The 20,216-nt window shown below is 48.7% G+C and overlaps 2 protein-coding genes and 3 long non-coding RNA genes across 11 annotated transcripts in view; 3 read left to right on the plus strand and 2 right to left on the minus strand.

The window, feature by feature from the left end:
• Positions 1 to 8,718, minus strand: part of LOC107000414 (uncharacterized) — a 62,673-nt gene extending 53,955 nt beyond the window's left edge. Inside the window, exons 1-2 of the long non-coding RNA XR_013399879.1 lie at positions 8,059 to 8,718; positions 5,275 to 5,358 (exon numbers count right to left, since the gene is read on the minus strand). This is a non-coding gene — a long non-coding RNA (uncharacterized LOC107000414). The remainder of the gene's footprint in view (positions 1 to 5,274; positions 5,359 to 8,058) is intronic.
• On the plus strand, positions 191 to 6,386 carry LOC144332134 (uncharacterized). The gene is made up of 2 exons (XR_013399908.1): positions 191 to 2,472; positions 5,837 to 6,386. It is a non-coding gene; the product is annotated as an uncharacterized LOC144332134 (long non-coding RNA).
• Positions 8,719 to 8,903: 185 nt separating the features above from the next.
• Positions 8,904 to 15,509, plus strand: RAB5IF (RAB5 interacting factor). 5 transcript variants are annotated; one of them, XM_077948596.1, is made up of 4 exons: positions 8,904 to 9,190; positions 10,551 to 10,654; positions 12,364 to 12,515; positions 14,962 to 15,509. In XM_077948596.1, the coding sequence occupies exons 1-4, from the start codon at positions 9,077 to 9,079 to the stop codon at positions 15,003 to 15,005; spliced, it is 414 nt and encodes a 137-aa protein (XP_077804722.1). In that variant the 5' UTR covers positions 8,904 to 9,076; the 3' UTR covers positions 15,006 to 15,509. The 5 variants fall into 5 exon arrangements, with proteins under 5 accessions (XP_077804722.1, XP_077804723.1, XP_028683157.1 ...); XM_077948597.1 differs by having other exon boundaries at positions 12,364 to 12,497; positions 14,968 to 15,509; XM_028827324.2 differs by having other exon boundaries at positions 12,364 to 12,493; positions 14,950 to 15,509.
• Positions 15,474 to 20,216, minus strand: part of SLA2 (Src like adaptor 2) — a 38,105-nt gene continuing 33,362 nt past the window's right edge. Inside the window, exons 6-8 of one of the 3 annotated variants that reach the window (XR_013398596.1) lie at positions 18,168 to 18,317; positions 17,256 to 17,338; positions 15,474 to 16,940 (exon numbers count right to left, since the gene is read on the minus strand). Coding sequence is in view for 2 of the 3 variants with exons in the window: in XM_028827245.2 (XP_028683078.1) it covers positions 16,820 to 16,940; positions 17,256 to 17,388; positions 18,168 to 18,317 (404 nt within the window). In the remaining variant the exon portion in view is untranslated. 3 annotated transcript variants of the gene reach the window in all.
• Positions 17,240 to 19,198, plus strand: LOC144332109 (uncharacterized). Its single transcript, XR_013399878.1, has 2 exons — positions 17,240 to 18,826; positions 18,923 to 19,198. It is a non-coding gene; the product is annotated as an uncharacterized LOC144332109 (long non-coding RNA).

Genomic DNA, 20,216 nt, shown 5'->3' on the forward strand with positions numbered 1-20,216 from the left:
TCTTTTCTTTTCTTTTCTTTCTTTTTTTTTTTTTTTGAGATAGTCTCTTTATTAAAATAAAATAAAATAAAAGTAGTGGTAGTGATTGGTGGGGAGGGTGTATGCCATCCTCTAGACTGGTGGTCAGAGAAGTCCTCTTCCTTTCCACTGTTTTTGAATGGTAGTTTCTCCATGGCCCCCAGGCTTAGAACCTTTTTTTTTTTTTTTTTTTTTTTTTTTGCATCGACTCAGCCCTATGAATAAGCATCTCTGGGGTAAGACTCAGGACTCTGGATTTTAAAAGTACAGTCTAGCTTGAAAGCTGCTACATGGACTGGGCATGGTGGCTCACGCCTGTAATCCCAACAATTTGGGAGGCCAAGGCGGGTAGATCACGAGGTCAGGAGTTCGAGACTGGCCTGGCCAAGATGGTAAAACTCCATCTCTACTAAAAATACAAAAATTAGCCTGGCACGGTGGCGGGCACCTGCAATCCCAGCTACTCGGGCGGCTGAGGCAGGAGAATTGCTTGAACCTGGGAGGCAGAGGTTGGAGTGAGCCAAGATCGCACTGCTGAACTCCAGCCTGGGCAACAGAGCAAAACTCCATCTCAAAAAAAAAAAAAAAAAAAAAGGAACGCTGCTACATGAAAACTCCCATAAGGCAGAGGCCAAGTCTGCCTTGTATGGGTGTATCCTTGCTATGTTATGCGCTAGAGCTGCAGAGGATAAGGTGTGGCACACAAGAAGGATGCAGAAATAACCATCACTGCTGTCAGAGTTACTGATTTCAAAGGCATTTCTGTATGACCCAAGCCTGGTGTCAAATTTTTGGTCTGTCACAGATTAGTTGTCGTGACCATAGATAAGACAGTTCACTACTCCAGACTTCAGTTTTCATCATCAATAAAGTGGGAACAGTAACATCTCTTGGGAGGATGAAATGGGATAATCTATATGTTACTATCTAACCTTGCTTAGCACACAGCTGAGGGAAAAACAACCTGTAAAATAACTTACCCCATACCACACAGCTTGTAAGTGGTGGAATTGGGCCTAATTACACAGAGAAGTGATTCTCAGGCCTAAATATCCATCAAGATCATCAGGAAAGCTTATAAAGATGCATATTCCCAGACCTCACGCCCAGAGAGTCTGGGCAGGAATCTGCATTCCTCACTGATGCCACAGGAGATTCTGATGATCTTGCTCCACAGACCTTGATCATTGTCAGGACACTGACCTATCCCCAGGAAACTGCTGGGCTGGGAAAGTAGAAACTCTTTGTCTTTCAAAGTTACAAGATGAGAGGAAGAAGGGTCTCTGAACCATCTGCCATCTTGGCACTCAGGCGGCTATGGTAACTTGAAGGTTAAGTGTAGCCCTACCATTTTAATTACCAAAGTAATCCACACTCAATGTAGAGAAATTGCAAGTAAAGGTATAAAAAGAGAAGAGTTTAGTATAATGGTTAAAAGCCCAGCCAGGTTTTGGATGAAAACAAATGTGGCCAGACGCAGTGGCTTATACCTGTAATCCCATCACTTTGGAAAGACAGGCAGGTGGATCACCCAAGGTCAGGAGCTCGAGACCAGCCTGGCAAACATGGCAAAACCCCGTCTCTACTAAAAATACAAAACTTAGCTGAGCATGGTGGCAGTTGCCTGTAGTCCCAGCTGCTCAGGAGGCTGAGGCGGGAGAATCGCTTGAACCCGGGAGGTGGAGGTTGCAGTGAGTCGAGACTGTCCCACTGCACTCCAGCCTGGGTGACAGAGTGATAACGAATGTAAAACATTTAGTAAAGTGACTGGTAGCTAGTAAGGGTTCATTAAGTACTAGTATGACATTTATTGTAGGCCAAAAAAAAAAAAAGGCCCGGATGCGATCTCAGACCTCCATTCCAACAACAGGTGCTCTTTCCATGGCTGGTAGTTGCCCCCAGGATTTCTGATACCTGTGATCCATCAGTGCCTGTGAGGGGCCAGTCTTACCTCTCAGAACATACCTTCCTCTCCAAACCCCACTCCAAGCAGCTGGCAGTGCCCTCGGGCATTCAGCTGGGAGGAAACAGCCCTAAGGCTGAGCTCATGTTCAACTAGTGCTAAAAAGCTACAAACTCACAAAGACAAAATTTGTCCTACTTCTAAATCTGTCTCTCCCACTTCCAAATCTGACCCTTCATCAAGTTATTTTCCATCTCAGACCACCCAAGATGTTTATTTTAACCAGATGGATTCGCTGAGATTCAGCCAGATTCCCCGCTTCCTAAGATAAGGAAAGCCTTGTGTAAAAGCAAAAAGGGAACAAGTCTGAGTCCCAAAAATACCTTCTAGAGAAGGGCTTCCACTCTGCCTGCCAGCTTAGCTTTGTCTGATCCTAGAAAGGTAAGAGGAGGAACAGGGAGCAGGTTTCAGATGCCTGTTGAACTTCTAACTTCCCATATGACCTTGGGCTACACTGCAGGATTTGAGGACCTTTCTGACTAGAACTTTCTGTGACCTCTCCCAATCCCATGCAAACATAGTGGCTCTTGGAGTTACAGTCAGAGCTTCACAATGTAATACAAACATGACCTAGAGCGGGACGCAGTGGCTCATGCCTGTAATACCAGCACTTTGGGAGGCTGAGGTGGGTGGATCACTTGAGGTCAGGAGTTTGAGACCAGCCTGGCCAACATGATGAAACCCTGTCTCTACTAAAAATACAAAAATTAGCTGGGCGTAGTGGTGGGCACCTGTAATCCTAGCTACTTGGGAGGCTGAGGAGAATCCCTTGAACCTGGGAGGTGGAGGTGGCAGTGAGCCGAGATGGCACCACTGCACTCCAACCTGGGTGACACAGCAAGACTCTGTCTCAAAAAAAAAAAAAAGAAAAGAAAAGCAAACATGACATAAAAAGAAAAAAATACTGCCTAATGAGATGCTCAATCATTACTAATCACTAGGGAAGTGCAAATCAAAACCACAATGAAAATACTACTTTGCACCTAGTAGGATGATTATTAACAACAGAAAAAGGCTAAGCGCAGTGGCTCACGCCTGTAACCCAGGGAGGATTTTGGGTGGCCGAGGCAGGCGGATCATTAGGTCAGGAGTTCCAGACCAATCTGACCAACATGGCGAAACCCTGTCCCTACTAAAAATACAAAAATTAACCTGGCATAGTGGCGGACACCTGTAATCCCAACTACTTGGGAGGCTGAGGCAGAAGAATCACTTGAACCCAGGAGGCGGAGGTTGCAGTGAGCCAAGATTGCGCCATTGCCCTCCAGCCTGGGCGACAGAGCAAGACTCCTCAACAACAACAACAACAACAAAAATCATGTATCTCCGAACCCTTGTGCACTGCTGGTGGAAACGCGAAATGTTGCAGCTGCTGTGGAAAACAACAGTTCCTCAAAAAATTAAAAATGGAATTACAATATGATCTAGCAATTCCACTTCTGAGAATGTGCCCAAAATAACAAAGCAGGGACACGAACAGATATTTGTGCGCTCCAATCCATAGCAGCATTATTCAGAATAGTCAAAGTGTAAGCAACCCAAGTGTCTATCAGTGGGTAAAAGCAAAATGTGGTATGCACATACAACAGCTTTAAAAGGAAGGAAATTTTAACACATGCTACAGTATGGGTAAACCTGGAGGACATAATGCTAACTGAAACAAACCAGTCACAAAAGGACGAATACTGTACTCATATGAGATACCCATTAGAATAGTCAAATTCCTACAGAGAAAGTAGAATGGAACTGGTTTCCAGGGACTGGGGAAATGGGAGAATGAGGAGTTATTTTTAATGGGTACAGAGTTTCAATTTTATAAGATCACGAAGTTCTGAAAAATGGATGGTGGTGATGGCTGCAGAACAAAGTGAATGCACTTAATGCCACTGAACTATACACTTAAGTGTTGAAATGATAAACTTCGTTAGATATATTTTACTAAAATTTAAAAAACAATTTTTTTTTTTTTTTGACACTGAGTCTCTCTGTCACCCAGGCTTCAGTGCAGTGGGCTTAAGCGAGCCTCCCACCTCAGCCTTCAAATAGTTGGGACTACAGGCGTGTACCACCATGCCTGGCTAATTGTTTTTTTCTTTTCTTTTTTTTTTTTTTTTTTTTTTGTAGAAATGGGGTCTCTCTGTGTAGCCCAGGCTAGTCTTGAGCTCCTGGGTTCAAGTGATCCTCCTGTCTTGGCCTCCCAAACTGCTGGGATTACAGGCATGAACCACCATGCCAGGCCCTTAAAAATATTTTTAATTTGGCTGGGTGTGGTGGCTCACACCTGTAATCCCAGCACTTTGGAAGGCTGAGGTAGGCAGATTGCCTGAGCTCAGTAGTTCAAGACCACCCTGGGCAACACGGTGAAACCCCATGTCTACTAAAATACAAAAAATTAGGCAGGTGTGGTGGCACACACCTGTAATCCCATCTACTCTTGGAGGCTGAGGCATGAGAATCACTTGAACCTGGGAGGCAAAGGCTACAGTGAACTGAGATGGTGCCACTGCACTCCAGCCTGGGCAACAGAGTGAAACTCTGTCTCCAAAATAAATACATAAATAAATAATATGTTTAATTTAAAAAAGAATGGGCTGGGCATGGTGGCTCATGCCTGTAATCCCAGGACTTTGGGGGGCTCAGGCGGGTGGATCACCTGAGGTCAGGGGTTCAAGACCAGCCTGGCCAAACATGGTGAAACCCCGTCTCTACTAAAAATACAAAAAAAAATTACCCAGACGTGGTGGTGGGCGCCTGTAATTCCAGCTACTCAGGAGGCTGAGTCAGGAGAATTGCTTGAACCTGGGAGGTGGAGGTTGCAGTGAGCCGAGATCATGCCACTGCACACCAGCTTGGGCAACAAGAATGAGACTCTTTCTCAAACAACAACAACAAAAAGAACTTTTGAATCCAGTTTTCTGCATCTTCAGTGCCCTCACCAACTCTCACCTAAATGACTTTAATAGACTTTTAACTAGTCCCCCATTCATTCTGATCCAGTCCTCCAAATAGCAGCAACCATGATCATTCTAAGATGCAAACCTGATGGCTTCCCCTACCCCTGGGATAAGAAGCAAGCTCTTCGGCATGATTTTCCCCTGTGCTTCCCCTCTGGTGGCTTCATTCCTTACCATTAGCCCACACGGTTTCATTTTCCTGAATGTTCTCTCCCACCTTCACCTCCCTCTTTTCCTTCTAATCTCTTCCTTCAGAGTTTAGCCTTCCCTAATCCCCCCAGATCAGGTTCCCCATTATATATCTTCACCAGGAGGAGACCTGGCAGAGTGAAAACTTACCTTTAGGCCAAGGGTTAGTCATTCTTCCTTCGTTCCGTGACAGATTCATTAGTTTGTCTTCTGAACTACATGCTAGCAGGGAGTCTGTAAAAGAGGTTTTGTAACAATGGTACACTTCCAAACAAGTCAGTTTGGAAGCTCTTGGCCCCCTGAAGTTTCCCTGAAAATCAGTAATATGAGGCAGATTGATTACCAGGAGAAAAGGCATACAATTTGATTTAACACGAATACACAGGAGTCTTCAGAATGAAGACCCAGCTCCCCAACTCCCCAGTAAGGTACAGAAGCCTCTTTTTTTTTTAGATGGAGTTTTGCTCTTGTTGCCCAAGTTGGAGTGCAATGGCATGATCTTGGCTCACTGCAACCTCCGTCTCCCAGGTTCAAGTGATTCTCCTGCCTCAGCCTCCTGAGTAGCTGGGATTACAGGTGCACGCCACCATGTTTGGCTAATTTTTTGTAAGTTTAGTAGAGATGGGGTTTCTCCATGTTGGTCAGGCTGGTCTCGAACTCCTAACCTCAGGTGATCCACCCGCCTCGGCCTCCCAAAGTGCTGACATTACAGGTGTGAGCCACTGCACCCAGCCAGGTACAGAAGTTTCTGTACTATCTTGAGGTTACAGAAAGAATGGGGACTTGGATCCTGGTAGAACAGGTTATGGGAAGGGGGAGCACAGGAATTTTATTGAGGGACAACAAATGATTATTAGGAAGAATGGATGAGAAACAGAAGTTAAGTTGTAAACAGTTATCTTTGGAATTTAAATCATTTTTGGAGACAGTCACTACCTTGAAAAGGATCTGTTCAGGTGTGGTTACACTGTCTTATCTTCTGCAATAGAAAGTGATATAACAGGGAAAGGAACAAGAACTCTTCTCCTTGGTGGGTCAGTCATATCTTTATGTAGATAGGGGAAAAGTCTCTTCCAGCCCCCTGATCTCTAAAGGTTTTCAATTTCAGATATTCATTATGCTAGGCACAGTGGGTCATGCCTGTAATCCCAACACACTGGGAGGCTGAGATGGGAGGATTGCTTGAGCCCAGGAGTTCAAGACCAGCCTAGGCAACATAGTGAGACCCCGTCTCTACAGAAAATTAAAAAAAAAAAAAAGAAAGAAAAAGAAAAAACATGGCAGGGCGTCGTGGCTAATGCCTGTAATCCCAGCCCTTTGGGAGGCCAAGGCAGGCAGATCACTTGAGGTCAGGAATTTGAGACCAGCCTGGACAAGATGGCAAAACCCCATCTCTACTGAAAAATACAAAAATTAGCCAGGTGTGGTGGCACGCACCTGTAATCCCAGCTTCTGGGGAGACTGAGTCAATAGAACTTGTTGAACCTGGGAGGCGGAGGTTGCAGTGAGCTGAGATCATGCCACTGCACTCCAGCTTGGGCAACAGAGTGAGACTCTGTCTCAAAAAATAATAATAATAATCAAAATAAATAAATAAATAAACTTAGCCAGGCGTGGTGGCATGTGCCTGTGCCTGTGGCTCCAGCTACTTGGGAAGTTGAGATGGCAAGATCATTTGAGCCCAGGAGATCAAAGGTGCAGTGAGCCCTGATCATGCCACTGCATTTGAGCATGGGCAACGGAGCGAGACCCTGTCTCAGAAACTAAACTAAAATAGTCATTATATGAGGGAGCCATATTTTGGGGCAAAATATTTTGATTTCCTTCAACTGGCTAAGCTTTACCATTTCATATGGGAGGGAAACTGGATCAGAAAAGAGGCAGGGCTGAAAAGAACAAGACCCATGGGGAAACTTAGGACAAAAGGTGTGCACCCATACAATGTATACGGCCCTTCCACCAGTTCCAGACAGTAATGTGATCGCAGTATGTTTCACCTTGGGGGTCCAGCTCCACTTAATCTACTGAAACAATGTCAGGGTAGGCTTGGGGTGGAAAACAGCAGCTATGGTATTCTGGAAAAGCTCTCTAGGAGGTTCTTTTGTTTGTTTGTTTTTTGTTGTTTTTGAGACCAAGTCTTGCTCTGTTGCCAAGGCTGGAGTACAATGGCGTGATCTTGGCTCACTGCAACCCCCGCCTCCAAGCTTCAAACAATTCTCATGCCTCGAGCCTCCTGAGAAGCTGGGATTACGGGTCCCCACCACCACGCCTGGCTAGTTTTTTTGTTGTTGTTGTTTTTGGTTTTTTTTTTTTGTATTTTTAGTACAGACGGGGTTTCAACCGTGTTGGCTAGGCTTGTCTCGAACTCCTGACCTGAAGTGATCCACCCACCTCGGCCTTCCAAGGTGCTGGGATTACAGGAGTGAGCCACTGCGCCTGGCCTCCCTACGAGGTTCTATTACTCACGAAAAGTGAAGAATTACAGGTGAATGTTGATAGGTATGCAAAAGATGCTCTGACCTCATTGATACTCTTTAAGCTTTAAAGTTTAACCGTTAAGAGCACAGATTTTGGAGTCAAGACACACCCAGGTCCAGATACATTACTTGCCTCTATAAATCCACTGTCCAGAGGCCGGGAGAGGAGGCTCATGCCTGTAATCCTAGCACTTTGGGAGTCCAAGATGGGCGGATTACCTGAGCTCAGGAGTTCGAGACCAGCCGGGGCAACATGGTGAAACCCCCCTCTCTACTAAAATACAAAAAAAAATCAGTGGAGCGTGGTGGCGGGTGCCTATAATCCCAGCTACGTGGGACGCTGAGGCACGAGAATCGCTTGAACCTGGGAGGTGGAGGTTGCAGTGAGCAGAGACCGTGCCGTCTCAAAAAAAAAATCCACTGTCCAGAAGGGATGTGCCTTGGTCTCTGGACTTACCAGCACAGTGTGCCTGGCACCACCTGGAGGGCTTGTTCAAACATCGGAAGGAGCCCCATCCCCAGGGGTTCTGAGTCAGTAGGTGTGGAATGGGAGCCGAGAACCTGCCACCCTATCCAGTTCCCAGGCGATGCGGCCGCTGCTGCTCTGGAAGCTCATTTTGTGAAGCACTGACGCAGCACATGGTGAGGACGCTGTATGTGAACACTCAGATATTCTGACACCTAACCCAATTCTTGTATTTGCCGCTCAGGAGTCCCTGGTTGAGTCCACCTTGCTATACGGCTTCAGAAACTCATTTCCTCTTTTGGGGTCTCAGGGCTCTCGTATGCCAAAAGAGTGTGCTGGGCAAGATGAGATGCTTAGTTATTACAGAAGAGTTAACATCTTGAACAAGGCCCTACAGAACTTGCAGGGTTAGGGGAGAAAATAAACCGGCTAAATCCTGCGGGGCAGCTTGGGGCTACCCTGGAGCAAGGTCTGGGCTCAGCCGGCGTGTAGGTCGCAAGGAAAGGTAGAGCCGCTCCTGCCCCACTCGCTGCTCGAGGGTCAGCTGTGGCCGACTGGGCGACGCTGACGTCCAGCCTCGGTGTTCCCTTACCTCCTCGGTCTCCACAGCGCCTCCTGGCGCCCATTTCAGCGTTCTACCAAGATTGTCCCTTCCCTCACACCTTACCGCGAGCCTGGCAGAGGCTGACGTCATTTCCGCCACGAGTAGCGCGCTTGCGCCAAGGCGATGGTTGCTCTTTCACTCGGACGGCTGCGCGACTGCCGATTGGCTGCGTCAGCACGTCGGCGGGAGGTCGCACGACACTGTGCCGCCCCTCCCTTCGCGGCGCCTGCTCAGTAGAGCCAGCGGAGCCGGGTAGGTTGGCCAGGTGAGAGGAACTGCAGCGCGCCGCAGGACCGGACCGCTGAGCCTGCAGCCGACCCGCGCCGTGACCCGCGACCCTAGACCCCGACTCCCTCTGGCTCAGCCCGCGCGCCCCAGGCCCGGCCCGGGCGGCGCGACGGGAGGATGAGCGGCGGGCGGCGGAAGGAGGAGCCGCCTCAGCCGCAGCTGGCCAACGGGGCCCTCAAAGTCTCCGTCTGGAGCAAGGTGCTGCGGAGCGACGCGGCCTGGGAGGACAAGGTACGGTGGAGCCCGAACAGGGCGCGGACGGGAGGAGCCGGCTGGGACTCGGGGAACGGGAAGACTGGCCTGGGCCTGCCCTCGCCCCCGTTCCGGCGCTATCGAGTAGGGCAGTGGGGCGGGTGGCCCAAGAGTATCAGAACAAACTTGGCGGGCACTGGGCGGACAGCTGGGCTTGGAGCTCCCCGAAGGGTGGCCTAAGGCCGAAGCCCCGTAGTTATGCGGAATTGACGAGGAGCGGGGAGAGGCTTTGTCATCCGCGGGCAGGGCTTGTGCCTGAACGGGGAAAGGGAGCTGAATTCGATTCGGCCTCCGCCTTTTATGTGCAGTAGGGTTTTGAGTAAGTTACTTGTCTCTTTCGAATTAACTAGTACAAACTAACACTAACAGACTTCTACTGAGAATGCTTTCTACGTGCCAGGTGCTCTCCTTGCGGAATCTAAGTCAGAATAGCTCTGAAGTGAGGGTACGGTGGTGCGTTAAAGCCTTTTGCACATAGTGAGGCTCGCTAATCTTGAGCTGTTGTTGCCTGTTGAATGAAAAGGACTGAATACTTTGATAAGCATGAGTCAAGAGGGGAGACTGAGACCACCCACTGGGTGAGTGTGAGGTGTCGGGGTAGAGAAATGCCACCAAATACGTGTGAGAATTGGTTGGGACTTCAGGACGTTCTTACTCGTCCCATTCGGAGGATGCTTCGTAACTCTGCTCCATGATCTGGAAGGGGTGATCACAAACCGCTCGATTCCAGGTAGTTTGGAAAGAGTATTGTATTTGCAGTCATTTCTTTGGTTTTCTGGGCTGCCGAAGTGGGATTTTCCTTCCTGAAGTTCCTGTAAGGGGGGATGGGAGGCACTTCCTGAAGGTGCCCTTGTTCTGCCCCCAGCCCTGCCCAACTCTTGCAAAACCTGCAGTCTCTAATCTGCTGTGTCATTTCTTTCTTTTCTTGTATAAGGACTGGTTTCTGGAATTTAGGGCAGATCAGAAACCTGAGTCGTCGTCTGTGTTCTTCCATGAAACTTAAATATGCTGGCACCTGCCTCCAGCATTTTTGCTTCTAGTCCATATGTGCGGCCAGTAGCACGATTACTATTACAATCATTTCATTACAGGTCATATTATATATGCAGCTCTAGAATTTTGATTTAGAGCATAGATTCTGGAAGTGATCGCTTAATGATGTCGAAATGTATCATTTCTATCACATTTTAAGTAAGGTGAAACAGGAAGCACATACCGTTGCCTTTGGGGGAAACAAATTTCCTGGATGTGTTTAGCAGAAAGGTTTAATATTTCCCCCTCTGGTTGTACTATGGCACCCATCCCCAGATAATTCTTGCATTTTCTGTCTTTTCTACAGGATGAATTTTTAGATGTGATCTACTGGTTCCGACAGATCATTGCTGTGGTCCTGGGTGTCATTTGGGGAGTTTTACCATTACGAGGTTTCTTGGGAATAGCAGGGTAAGTCTTGGGTATCTTACATTTTCATGGTATCATTTCTTTTTAAATAGAGGCTTTTTTTCCTGTTAGAGGAAAGGCCATTGCTGCTCTGGAGCTGTGTGTGTGTGATGAATACAGCAAAGCAGCGGCCCTACAATGGCACTCCTGGGTCTGGTGCACCACTCCTCAGGAGCATCTCAGGTCAGGCAGGTTACCTTCCTGCCTTCCTGAAGGCTGGGCCAGTCCATTCATTCATGGGTCTAAAGGGACCTCATGCAAGAGGCTATCACATTACTTGTTGGTGGCATGCCCTCTAGTTCTGCTGTGACCTTTGTTTCTGTGCAAGTTTGGGAAGTAGGAACTTCTGTATTTGACGACCATTTCCCTTGTGCCTGGCACTATGCTTAGTGCCAGGTGCTAAACCTTGGCTTTGGCAGAAGTTATTTCAGGTCCCTTCATTTTGTTTTTTTGAGATAGGGCCCCACTTTGTCGCCCAGGTGGGAGCACAGTGGCACCATCACGGCTGACTGCAGCCTTGACCTCCTGGATTCAAATGATTTTCCTGCCTCAGCCTCCTAAGTAACTGGAACTACAGGCGTGAGCCACAATACTTGGCTGATTTTTAAAAATTTTGTAGAGACAAGGTTTCTCTACATTGCCCAGGCTAGCCTTGAACTCTTGGGCTCAAGTGATCCTCCTTCCTCGGCCTCTCAAAGTGTTGGGATTACAGGCATGAGTCAAAATGTCTGGCATAGGTCCCTTTTTTTTTTTTTTTTTTGAGACGGAGTCTTGCTTTGGTGCCCAGGCAGGAGTGCACTGGCATGATCTCGGCTCAGTGCAACTTCCACCTCTCAGGTTCAAGCAATTCTCCTGCCTCAGACTCCCAAGTAGCTGGGACTACGGGTGCCCACCAACATGCCCGGCTTATTTTTTTGTATTTTTAGTAGAGACGGTTTCGCCATGTTGGCTGGGCTGGTCCTGAACTCCTGACCTCAGGTGATCCGCCTACTTTGGCCTCCCAAAGTGCTGGAATTACAGGCATGAGCCACCGTGCCTTGCTCATTGCTGTTCCTAGCCCCATAACTGATGGTGAGCTGAGGGCAGGAACAGTCATCTTCACATCTGCATCCTACAGCAGTAACAGACAGTGGATATCCAGAAATGGTCTCCCACTGGGAGTTGTACAGGGGGTATGCTGTTGCCTGCTCAACTAGGCTGTGAAGCAGCAGCTTCACGTGTGTTTCTCCCATAGCCTGCCTCTAGCTGGAGCTACCTGGAGGCCCATGTCAGGTTCTGTTTGGGACAGCTCAGCAGCCATTCTGTCTGTCTTCAAGGGGCTTTGGAGAACTATATAATACACATACACACACACACACAATATATACTTATATATGGAGTTTTGCTGTTGCCCAGGCTAGAGTGCAGTGGAATAATTTTGGCTCACTGCAACCTCTCCGCCTCTGGGTTCAAGCAGTTCTCCTGCCTCAGGCTCCTGAACAGCTGGGATTACAGGTGCCCACCACAATGCCCTGCTGGTTTTTGTATTTTTAGTAGAGACAGGGTTTCATCCTGTTGGCCAGGCTGTTCTCGAACTCCTGACCACAAGTGATCCACCTACCTCAGCCTCCCAAAGTGCTGGGATAACAGGCGTGAGCCACCACGCCCGGCCCCAAGTTCTGAGTCTTCTAATCTTACAGTTTATGTTTGGTACTTGTTCTCTCTTGCTCCAGATTCTGCCTGATCAATGCAGGAGTCCTGTACCTCTACTTCAGCAATTATCTACAGATTGATGAGGAAGAATATGGCGGCACGTGGGAGCTCACGAAAGAAGGGTTTATGACCTCTTTTGCCTTGTTCATGGTATGTGTAGCTGATAGTTTTATAACAGATACTGTTCATTTCATGAGGTGTCACTTACAGGAGGGGACCCCACTGATTGAGTTACACTATGTGAACAGGGTGCTGTTTTTCTAAAGGCTTCTGAGGCTCAGGGCCATGGCCTGTGTTGAGCCACATCCTAGAAGATGTGGTCTGAAATACTGTACAGTCCCCTGTAATGTGTAAATCCAGGGCCCATCGTCAGCTTCTACATCTGATTCTCAACCCTGGCTACATATTAGAAACTAGGAGGGCCGAGCATGGTGGCTCAGGCCTGTAATCTCAGCATTTTGGGAGGCCAAGGCAGGCAGATCACCTAAGGTCAGGAGTTCAAAATCAGCCTGGCCAACATGGTGAAATCCCATCTCTACTAAAAATACAAAAAATTAGTTGGGCGTGGTGGTGGGCACCTGTAATCCCAGCTACTTGGGAGGCCGAGGCATGAGAATCTCCTGAACCTGGGAGGCAGAGGTTGCAGTGAGCTGAAATCATGCCATCGCATTCCAGCCTGGGCAACAAGAGGGAAACTCCACCTCAAAAAAGAAACTAGGAAATATTTTTCATAATGGCTAAAAAGTACAAACAATCCAAATGACCATCACTTGATGAATGGATAGGATAATATATATCCATACAGTAGAATGTTATTTGGTCTTAAAAAGGAATGAAGTGGCCGGGCACGGTGGCTCACACCCGTAATCCCAGCACTTTGGGAGGCCGAAGCGGGCGGATCACAAGGTCAGGAGATCGAGACCATCGTGGCTAACAAGGTGAAACCCTGTCTCTACTAAAAAAATTAGCCGGGCTTGGTGGTGGGCGCCCGTAGTCCCAGCTACTGGGGAGGCTGAGATGAGAATGGTGTGAACCTGGGAGGCGGAGCTTGCAGTGAGCCAAGATTGCGCTACTGCACTCCAGCCTGGGAGACAGAGCAAGACTATCTCAAAAAAAAAAAAAAAAAAAAATGAAGTACCGATACATGCTGTATAACATGGATGAACCTTGAAACATTATGCTAAGTGGAAGAATCCAGATATAAAAGACCATATATTGTGTGATTCTATATGCAAAATCTCCAAGTGAGCAAATCCATTGAGGCAAAAAGTATATTAGTGCTTGCCAGTGGCTGGGAGGAGGGGAGGGAGAGTAGCTGATAAAGGAAACAGGCTCTTTTTGGAGTAATGTTTTGAAATCAGTGGTGATGTTTGCACACCTGTGCCCATATAGAAAACTTCTGAACTGTATACTATTATTTTTTTTGACACAGGGTCTCACCCTTTCACCCAGGCTGGAGTGCAGTGGCACAATCTTGGCTTACTGCAGACTCCGCCTACTGGGCTCAAGTGATCCTCCCACCTCAGTCTCCCCAGTAGTTGGGACTACAGGCGTGAGCCACCATGCCTGGATAGTTTTTGTATTTTTAGTAGAAATGGGGTTTCATCATGTTGGCCAGGCTGGTCTCAAACTCCTGACCTCAAGTGATCCACCCGCTTCCGCCTCCCAAAGTACTGGGATTACAGGTGTGAGCCACCGCGCCCAGCCCATTTTTTTTTTTGAGAGGGAGTCTCGCTCTGTCTCCCAGGCTGGAGTACGGTGGCCGGATCTCAGCTAGCTGCAAGCTCCGCCTCCCAGGTTTACGCCATTCTCCTGCCTCAGCCTCCCGAGTAGCTGGGACTACAGGCGCCCGCCACCTCGCCCGGCTAGTTTTTTGTATTTTTTTAATAGAGACGGGGTTTCACCGTTTTAGCCAGGATGGTCTTGATCTGACCTCGTGATCCACCCATCTCGGCCTCCCAAAGTGCTGGGATTACAGCACTATAGGAGGCTGAGGCAGGCAGACTGCTTGAGTCCAGGAGTTCAAGACCAGCCTGGGCAATATGGTGAAACGCATCTCTACAGGGGGAAAAAAAAATAGCCAGGAGTGGTGGTGTGTACCTGTTGAGTCCCAGCAGGATTAAAAAAAAAAAAACCTTATGTGTCCAGACTCTAATCCAAACCAATAAAATCTTCTGAGAGGTATTGCTGGGGCATCTATATGTTTTTTAAAGAACCAGGAGATTACAATGGGTAGACAAGGTTTGAGAATCCCTGCTTTGATATGCACCTGACAAATTATAATGGTATTTTCACACTGGTAGTTGCAGCACCTGCTAGCAGTGTAGTATGCTTTACTTGAATCATTTCCACCTCTGTACCTCAATTCCCTGGGCCTGGGGTTGCCATTTGGTAGGGCAGGAACTTATCAGGAGTTGCTTTGCAAGTGCAGGTGGGCAGTCCTGGGCTCTGTTAGTGACAGTGTGATTTCAGTGAAATTTTAACTTAGACTCCCCAAGCCGATTGTGCAATGGATAGCCCCGGGAGAGCCCCGTGTTCACATTCTCATCTGGCATTTTTGTTTTGTGGAATCAGGGCCTGTGTTAACCCAGGTGACCTATGAACAGTGCTTGTCTCCTCACTAGGTCATCTGGATCATCTTTTACACTGCCATTCATTATGACTGATGGTGTACAGCTCCCAACTGCTCCCTATCCAGTCCAAAGGACCCTCTTGATTACAGCACAGGAACTTGATCGTTGGGGAACCCCAGCCCCTTGGAACTTGGAAGACCCATGTTTCCTGGACCGCGAATCAGTGTGTTGGGCATCAGTGTTTTCTGCAAGGGTTGTGACCTGAAACTTTTTAAAAACCACCCACCTTTGGAGAAGCATTTCTGAATTTATCCGTCACCAACCATTTCTTCTTGGATACCGTCAAGTAACAGCTGTTTGCCAAGTGGAGCTGTCATTTAATTTGATGCACCTCTGGATTCAGATGAAACATTAAATTGTCTTCCTCGATTCTCCATCAGGTGTACAGTTTTTAAACTATCAGTGGCATTTAAAGTCTTCTGAAACAGCATGACTGTATGTGTGTGGTCCATAGCACAGTACAGGCAGCATCTAATAACAGTTTCCATTGTAGAATGTTTTCAGATACTTGAATAAATCAAATCTTTAATTGAGAACCTGTTGATGATACCTGATAAAGCCTTTCCCACCCCACCTGTAGCTTGGGAACCCAGTAGGAACACTCGAGGTGGTACCTCCCACCCCATCCCTCTTTCTTCCTCTCCGTGCTCCCTTAGCAGATCCAGCAGACCTCTTTCTCTTTATGAGGGCAGCAGGGAAATTAAGCGCTGGATTTGGTGTAGGCTGTGGCCTCAGTCTTGGCATTGTGGAGAGAGGGCTTAGCACCTTCTGATGCCCCTGCCCAGCACTGAGGTGCCTGGCCTCACTGCAGTGTGCTAGACTTAAGAGGTGTTATTTTGTATTTGGCCACAAGATGGCAAGGCCAGTGTGCTAGGGAATGGTAAGCCACAAAATGAAATAGAGATCTGAAAGCTAGGCTGGGTGCGGTCGCTTACACCTGTAATCCCAGCACTTTGAGAGGCCGAGGCGGGTGGATCACCTGAGGTCAGGAGTTCGAAACCAGCCTGGACAACATGGTGAAACCCCATCTCTATTAAAAATACAAAAAAATTAGCCAGGCATGGTGGTATGCACCTGTAATCCCAGCTATTCTGGAGGCTGAGGCAGGAGAATTGTTTGAATCCAGGAGACGGAGGTTGCAGTGAGCTGAGATCGCGCCATTGCACTCCAGCCTGGGCAACAGAGCAAGACTCCGTTTCAGAAAAAAAGAGCTGGGGCTGTTGTCCTCAATGGGGGACATTTGAGGACTTAGACTGTCAGAAGTCTTTCTCATTGCTCTGGAGATCATGTAGAGGCTGGAGCACCTATGATCTGCTGCTATGGTAAGACATCATCTCCTCAGTTTTCCTTTCCCTTCTAGGCCACAGTCCTATCTTCTGAGGTACGGTGGTGGTCTCAACGAGACTTGTCAATTTCCCGAAAATGATTTTCTCACAGAAGCTAGGGGTTGTTTCTACCTTGTGGGCGGGGCCTGGTTAACGGGGGATGTAGAACGGGGCTCAGCAGGCAGGGCATCCAGATGGTACTGGAAACAAACTCAAGAACTGACTAGGTCAGACCCGCAGGAGGCTTACTTTCTTTTTGGAACCCTGGCCCTGGTCCCAACTTCTCTGCATTTGGACTAGAGGTCGCAGGTGGGGTCATGGCACTGGGAGGAGGTAGGTGACGACTTAGGGCCAAGAGAGGAAAGAGCAAGGGTACAGGTGGGACCTTGGATGCACCTCTGTGTCCCAGCCCTCCCTCACTGAGTGCACAGCCTTGCCTCTGGGGTGCTCAGGTGGCTGGGCTGAATTGGGGTTCTAGGTGTGCAATCTTGGTTTCCCTTTTGGCCTCTCTTTTGGGCCTAGGCATCATCCAAAGAGACAGCCTCCTCATTCAGGCTGATGTAGGAGCTGAGGGACTCCCGGAGACCCTCACTGAGAAGAGACTCCTCCCCTGTGGGAACTTCAGAAAACAGGAGGGAGCTGTGGACAAAGGAAGAGAATTGGGTCAAGGAGCCTATTCCTCCTCCCTGCACTCACTACACACAAAAATGCACTGTTCTCAAAACCCCTCACTCCTGATGAGGACCTCATGGGGCTCCCCTGTTCCCTATCAGATCAGCTTCCCAGCCCCACCTGCCGAGCCTGGGCTGTGCTCCAGGAGTTGAGTCAGTGTGCCCTGGCTCCAGCTGCCAGGTGTCCCTGAGTGTGACAGGTACATTCGGGTTGTGGTTCCCAGGGGTGGGTCCTTCTAACTCTTGGTCTTGCTTTCATGTTTCCAGGAGTCCCCGACTTTACCTGTCCAGCTCTTTCCAGTTGAGTGGTGTCCTCTGTACAGTCACAGGTAGGGGTATATCCTTGCTAGGGAGCGGGCCAGCCCTCTGCAGGACACAGGGCTCCTTGAGGAGGCAGCAGATGTCATCCGCCAGCTCTGAGGAAGAGACCTCCATCCCTGACATGGCCGACTCCACCCTACTTCTCTCCAACAGCCCTCATCCTGACAGCCCCCCACACTTGGCAGGAGGGGGCATGGTTACAAAAGAGTGACAGGACATGAGCCCCAAGCTGTTGGTTTCATGGAGACAGATGCAGTCAAAGGTCTTTCTGGGCTAACTTTTGGGAGACAATCACTGTATGATTTAGGGTGAGTTCATGGACCTCTTGAGCTCAAGTTTCTGGTTAGGAAATTGCTTTGGGAAGAAGAAAGCTAAGGACTGCTCAGTCTACTACTACTGTCTACTCCTGCATGGAGTGACCTGCAGAAAACCCCTGAGTTTTCTGAGAGTGCTCTTCCCTCTCTGCGCCCTGACGCTGTGCCCAGTGACTGCATCTTCCAGTGTCTGTTGAAGGACCGGCATCAGGAAGTACTAAGGAGAGTCAGGATTGAATCCCACACAGCAGCAGCTCTGGGTCCGGTTCCTGTGGAGAGAACTCCGCCTGCTGCCAGGGGCTTTGAATCAGAACCAGGGTGGTAGGCAAGGTACTGACCGGAGCCTACACAGGAGGTATGTGGCTTTTCTGCTAGGGCACGAGGTGAAGACAAGGCTTCCAGCCTGCATTTCTTGGCATGGGGACTGGTGTGAAAATAGGGGAGGCCTCTCTTCTGTCTGTCTGAATACTCCATAGCAGGTAAAATATCCGAAGACACCACTGCCTGCTCCTCCCTGCAGACTATCCCAGCCTACTCCTGGGGGCAGGGAAAGGCCATACCAGAGTAATGGTCCACCAGGGCCTGGAGTGAGGGGAAGGTGAGGCGCGGTGAGATGTACAGCCAGCCATTGTCAAGGCGCTGGATCCTGTAGTGTCTGATTCGGTCCCAGGATGCAGGGCGGCTGAGACGGACTGACAGGGAGTAAGAGCCTGAGGAGAAAAGGGTCCAGGGGTGGCGCTGAGGCCCTGCTGGGACTCAGCCCCACCCAGGTTGGGAAACGAAGATAGGCAACATGGCCATGGGGCCCCGGCAGAAGGGAAGTGTCTTGGGCAGAAGCAAGACAAAGACTTGCTCTCTCGGTCATCAATAACATGTTCATAATAGATGGGGGTCTTGTGAGGGTGAAATCAAATCACACACAGAGCCCTCAGTACAGGGTCTGGCACCGTGTGAATGAACATTCAGCGTTGGCTGTTCTTACAAAGACTCAGGTGGCAGATGTGTTAGGATGCAAAAACACTGTCAAGAAGATGCTGGCAAGGAAGTGGAGAAGTAGGACCTCCCACCCTGCTGGTGGAAGAGAAATTAGTACAAGCCACCTTGGAAATAGTTTGGCATTAACTAGATGAGCTGAACATGCACGTACCTTACAACCCAGCAGTTCTACCCAGGCACATTACCTCAGAAGCACACAGGCAAGAATATGCACAGCAGCATTGTAAAGTGCTGGGATTACAGGCTTGAGCCACCGCGCCCGGCTGTTTGTAAAAGTCAAAAACGGGCCAGGTGTGGTGGCTCACGCCTGTAATCCCAGCACTTAGGGAGGCCGAGGCGGGTGGATCACAAGGTCAGGAGATTGAGACCATCCTGGCTAACACGGTGAAACCCCGTCTCTATGAAAAATACAAAAAATTAGCCGGGCGTGGTGGTGGGCGCCTGTAGTCCCAGCTACTTGGGAGGATGAAGCAGGAGAATGGCATGAACCCGGGAGGCAGAGCTTGCAGCAAGCTGAGATCGCACCACTGCACTCCAGCCTGGTCGACAGAGGGAGACTCTGTCTCAACAACAACAACAACAACAAAGTCAAAAACTGCAAACAACCCATTTATGCTCAACAGTAGAACTGTGGATTATAGAGTGTAGTACTAAACAACAGTTAAAATTAATAACTGCTACATATATAGGCATAAGGAAATCTTGGAAATAAGCAGAAAAACATTACAGAGCATACATTCAGCCCGATTCTATTTAAAGTTCAAAGACAGCCAACTGACATTATATGTTACACAGGCACACATGGCAAAGCTCTGAAGAAAAGCAACTGATTAACACAGTGAAGCATGAGAGGGGGCTACGAAGGGCTTGTTAGGTAATTTCAGCTGGCAAGTAGGCACATGGATGTCAGTTTTATTCCTGCTCCTCAACCTATATGTATATATTACATATACTGATGCATGTGACAGAGTTTTGCCAGTTTTGCATGTTTCATTTTTTCATTTTTTATTTTTTTGTGTGTGGAGACAAGAGTCTCCTTCTGTCGCCCAGGCTAGAGAGCAGTGGCGCAATCTTGGCTCACTGCAACCTCTGCCTCCCAGGTTGAAGCGATTCTCCTGCCTCCGCCTCCCGAGTAGCTGGGACTACAGGCGCCCGCCACCATGCCCGGCTAATTTTTTATATTTTTAGTAGTGACGGGGTTTCACCATATTTGCCAGGCTGGTCTGGAACTCCTGACCTTGTGATCCACCTGCCTCGAGATTACAGGTGTGAGCCACTGCGCCCAGCCAGATTTTAATTTATTTTTAGAGCCATGCTCCCGCTCTCTTGCCCGGATGGCGTGCAGTGGCATGATGACAGCTCCCAGGCTCAAACAATCCAACTGCCTCAGCCTCCTAAGTAGCTGGGATTACAGGCGTGAGCCACCGTGCCTGGCCATAGAAGCACATTTAAAATACTGAAACAGGCTGGGCACGGTGGCTCACCCCAGTAATCTCAGTTCAAGACCAGCCTGGCCCACGTGGTGAACCCCATCTCTACTAAAATACCAAAGATAGCTGGGTGTGGTGGTACACACCTGTAGTCCCAGCTACTCGGAAGGCTGAGGCAGGAGA

Source organism: Macaca mulatta, chromosome 10 (assembly GCF_049350105.2).
Source record: "Macaca mulatta isolate MMU2019108-1 chromosome 10, T2T-MMU8v2.0, whole genome shotgun sequence".
NCBI classification, from domain to species: domain Eukaryota; kingdom Metazoa; phylum Chordata; class Mammalia; order Primates; family Cercopithecidae; genus Macaca; species Macaca mulatta.

Coding starts and splice junctions, on each gene's coding strand:
- RAB5IF (XM_015149044.3), top strand. CDS start 9,077: ATGAGCGGCGGGCGGCGGAAGGAGGAGCCGCCTCAGCCGCAGCTGGCC. Junction 9,191..10,550: donor ACGCGGCCTGGGAGGACAAG/GTACGGTGGAGC, acceptor TCTTTTCTACAG/GATGAATTTTTAGATGTGAT. Junction 10,655..14,967: donor GGTTTCTTGGGAATAGCAGG/GTAAGTCTTGGG, acceptor TCTCCTCACTAG/GTCATCTGGATCATCTTTTA.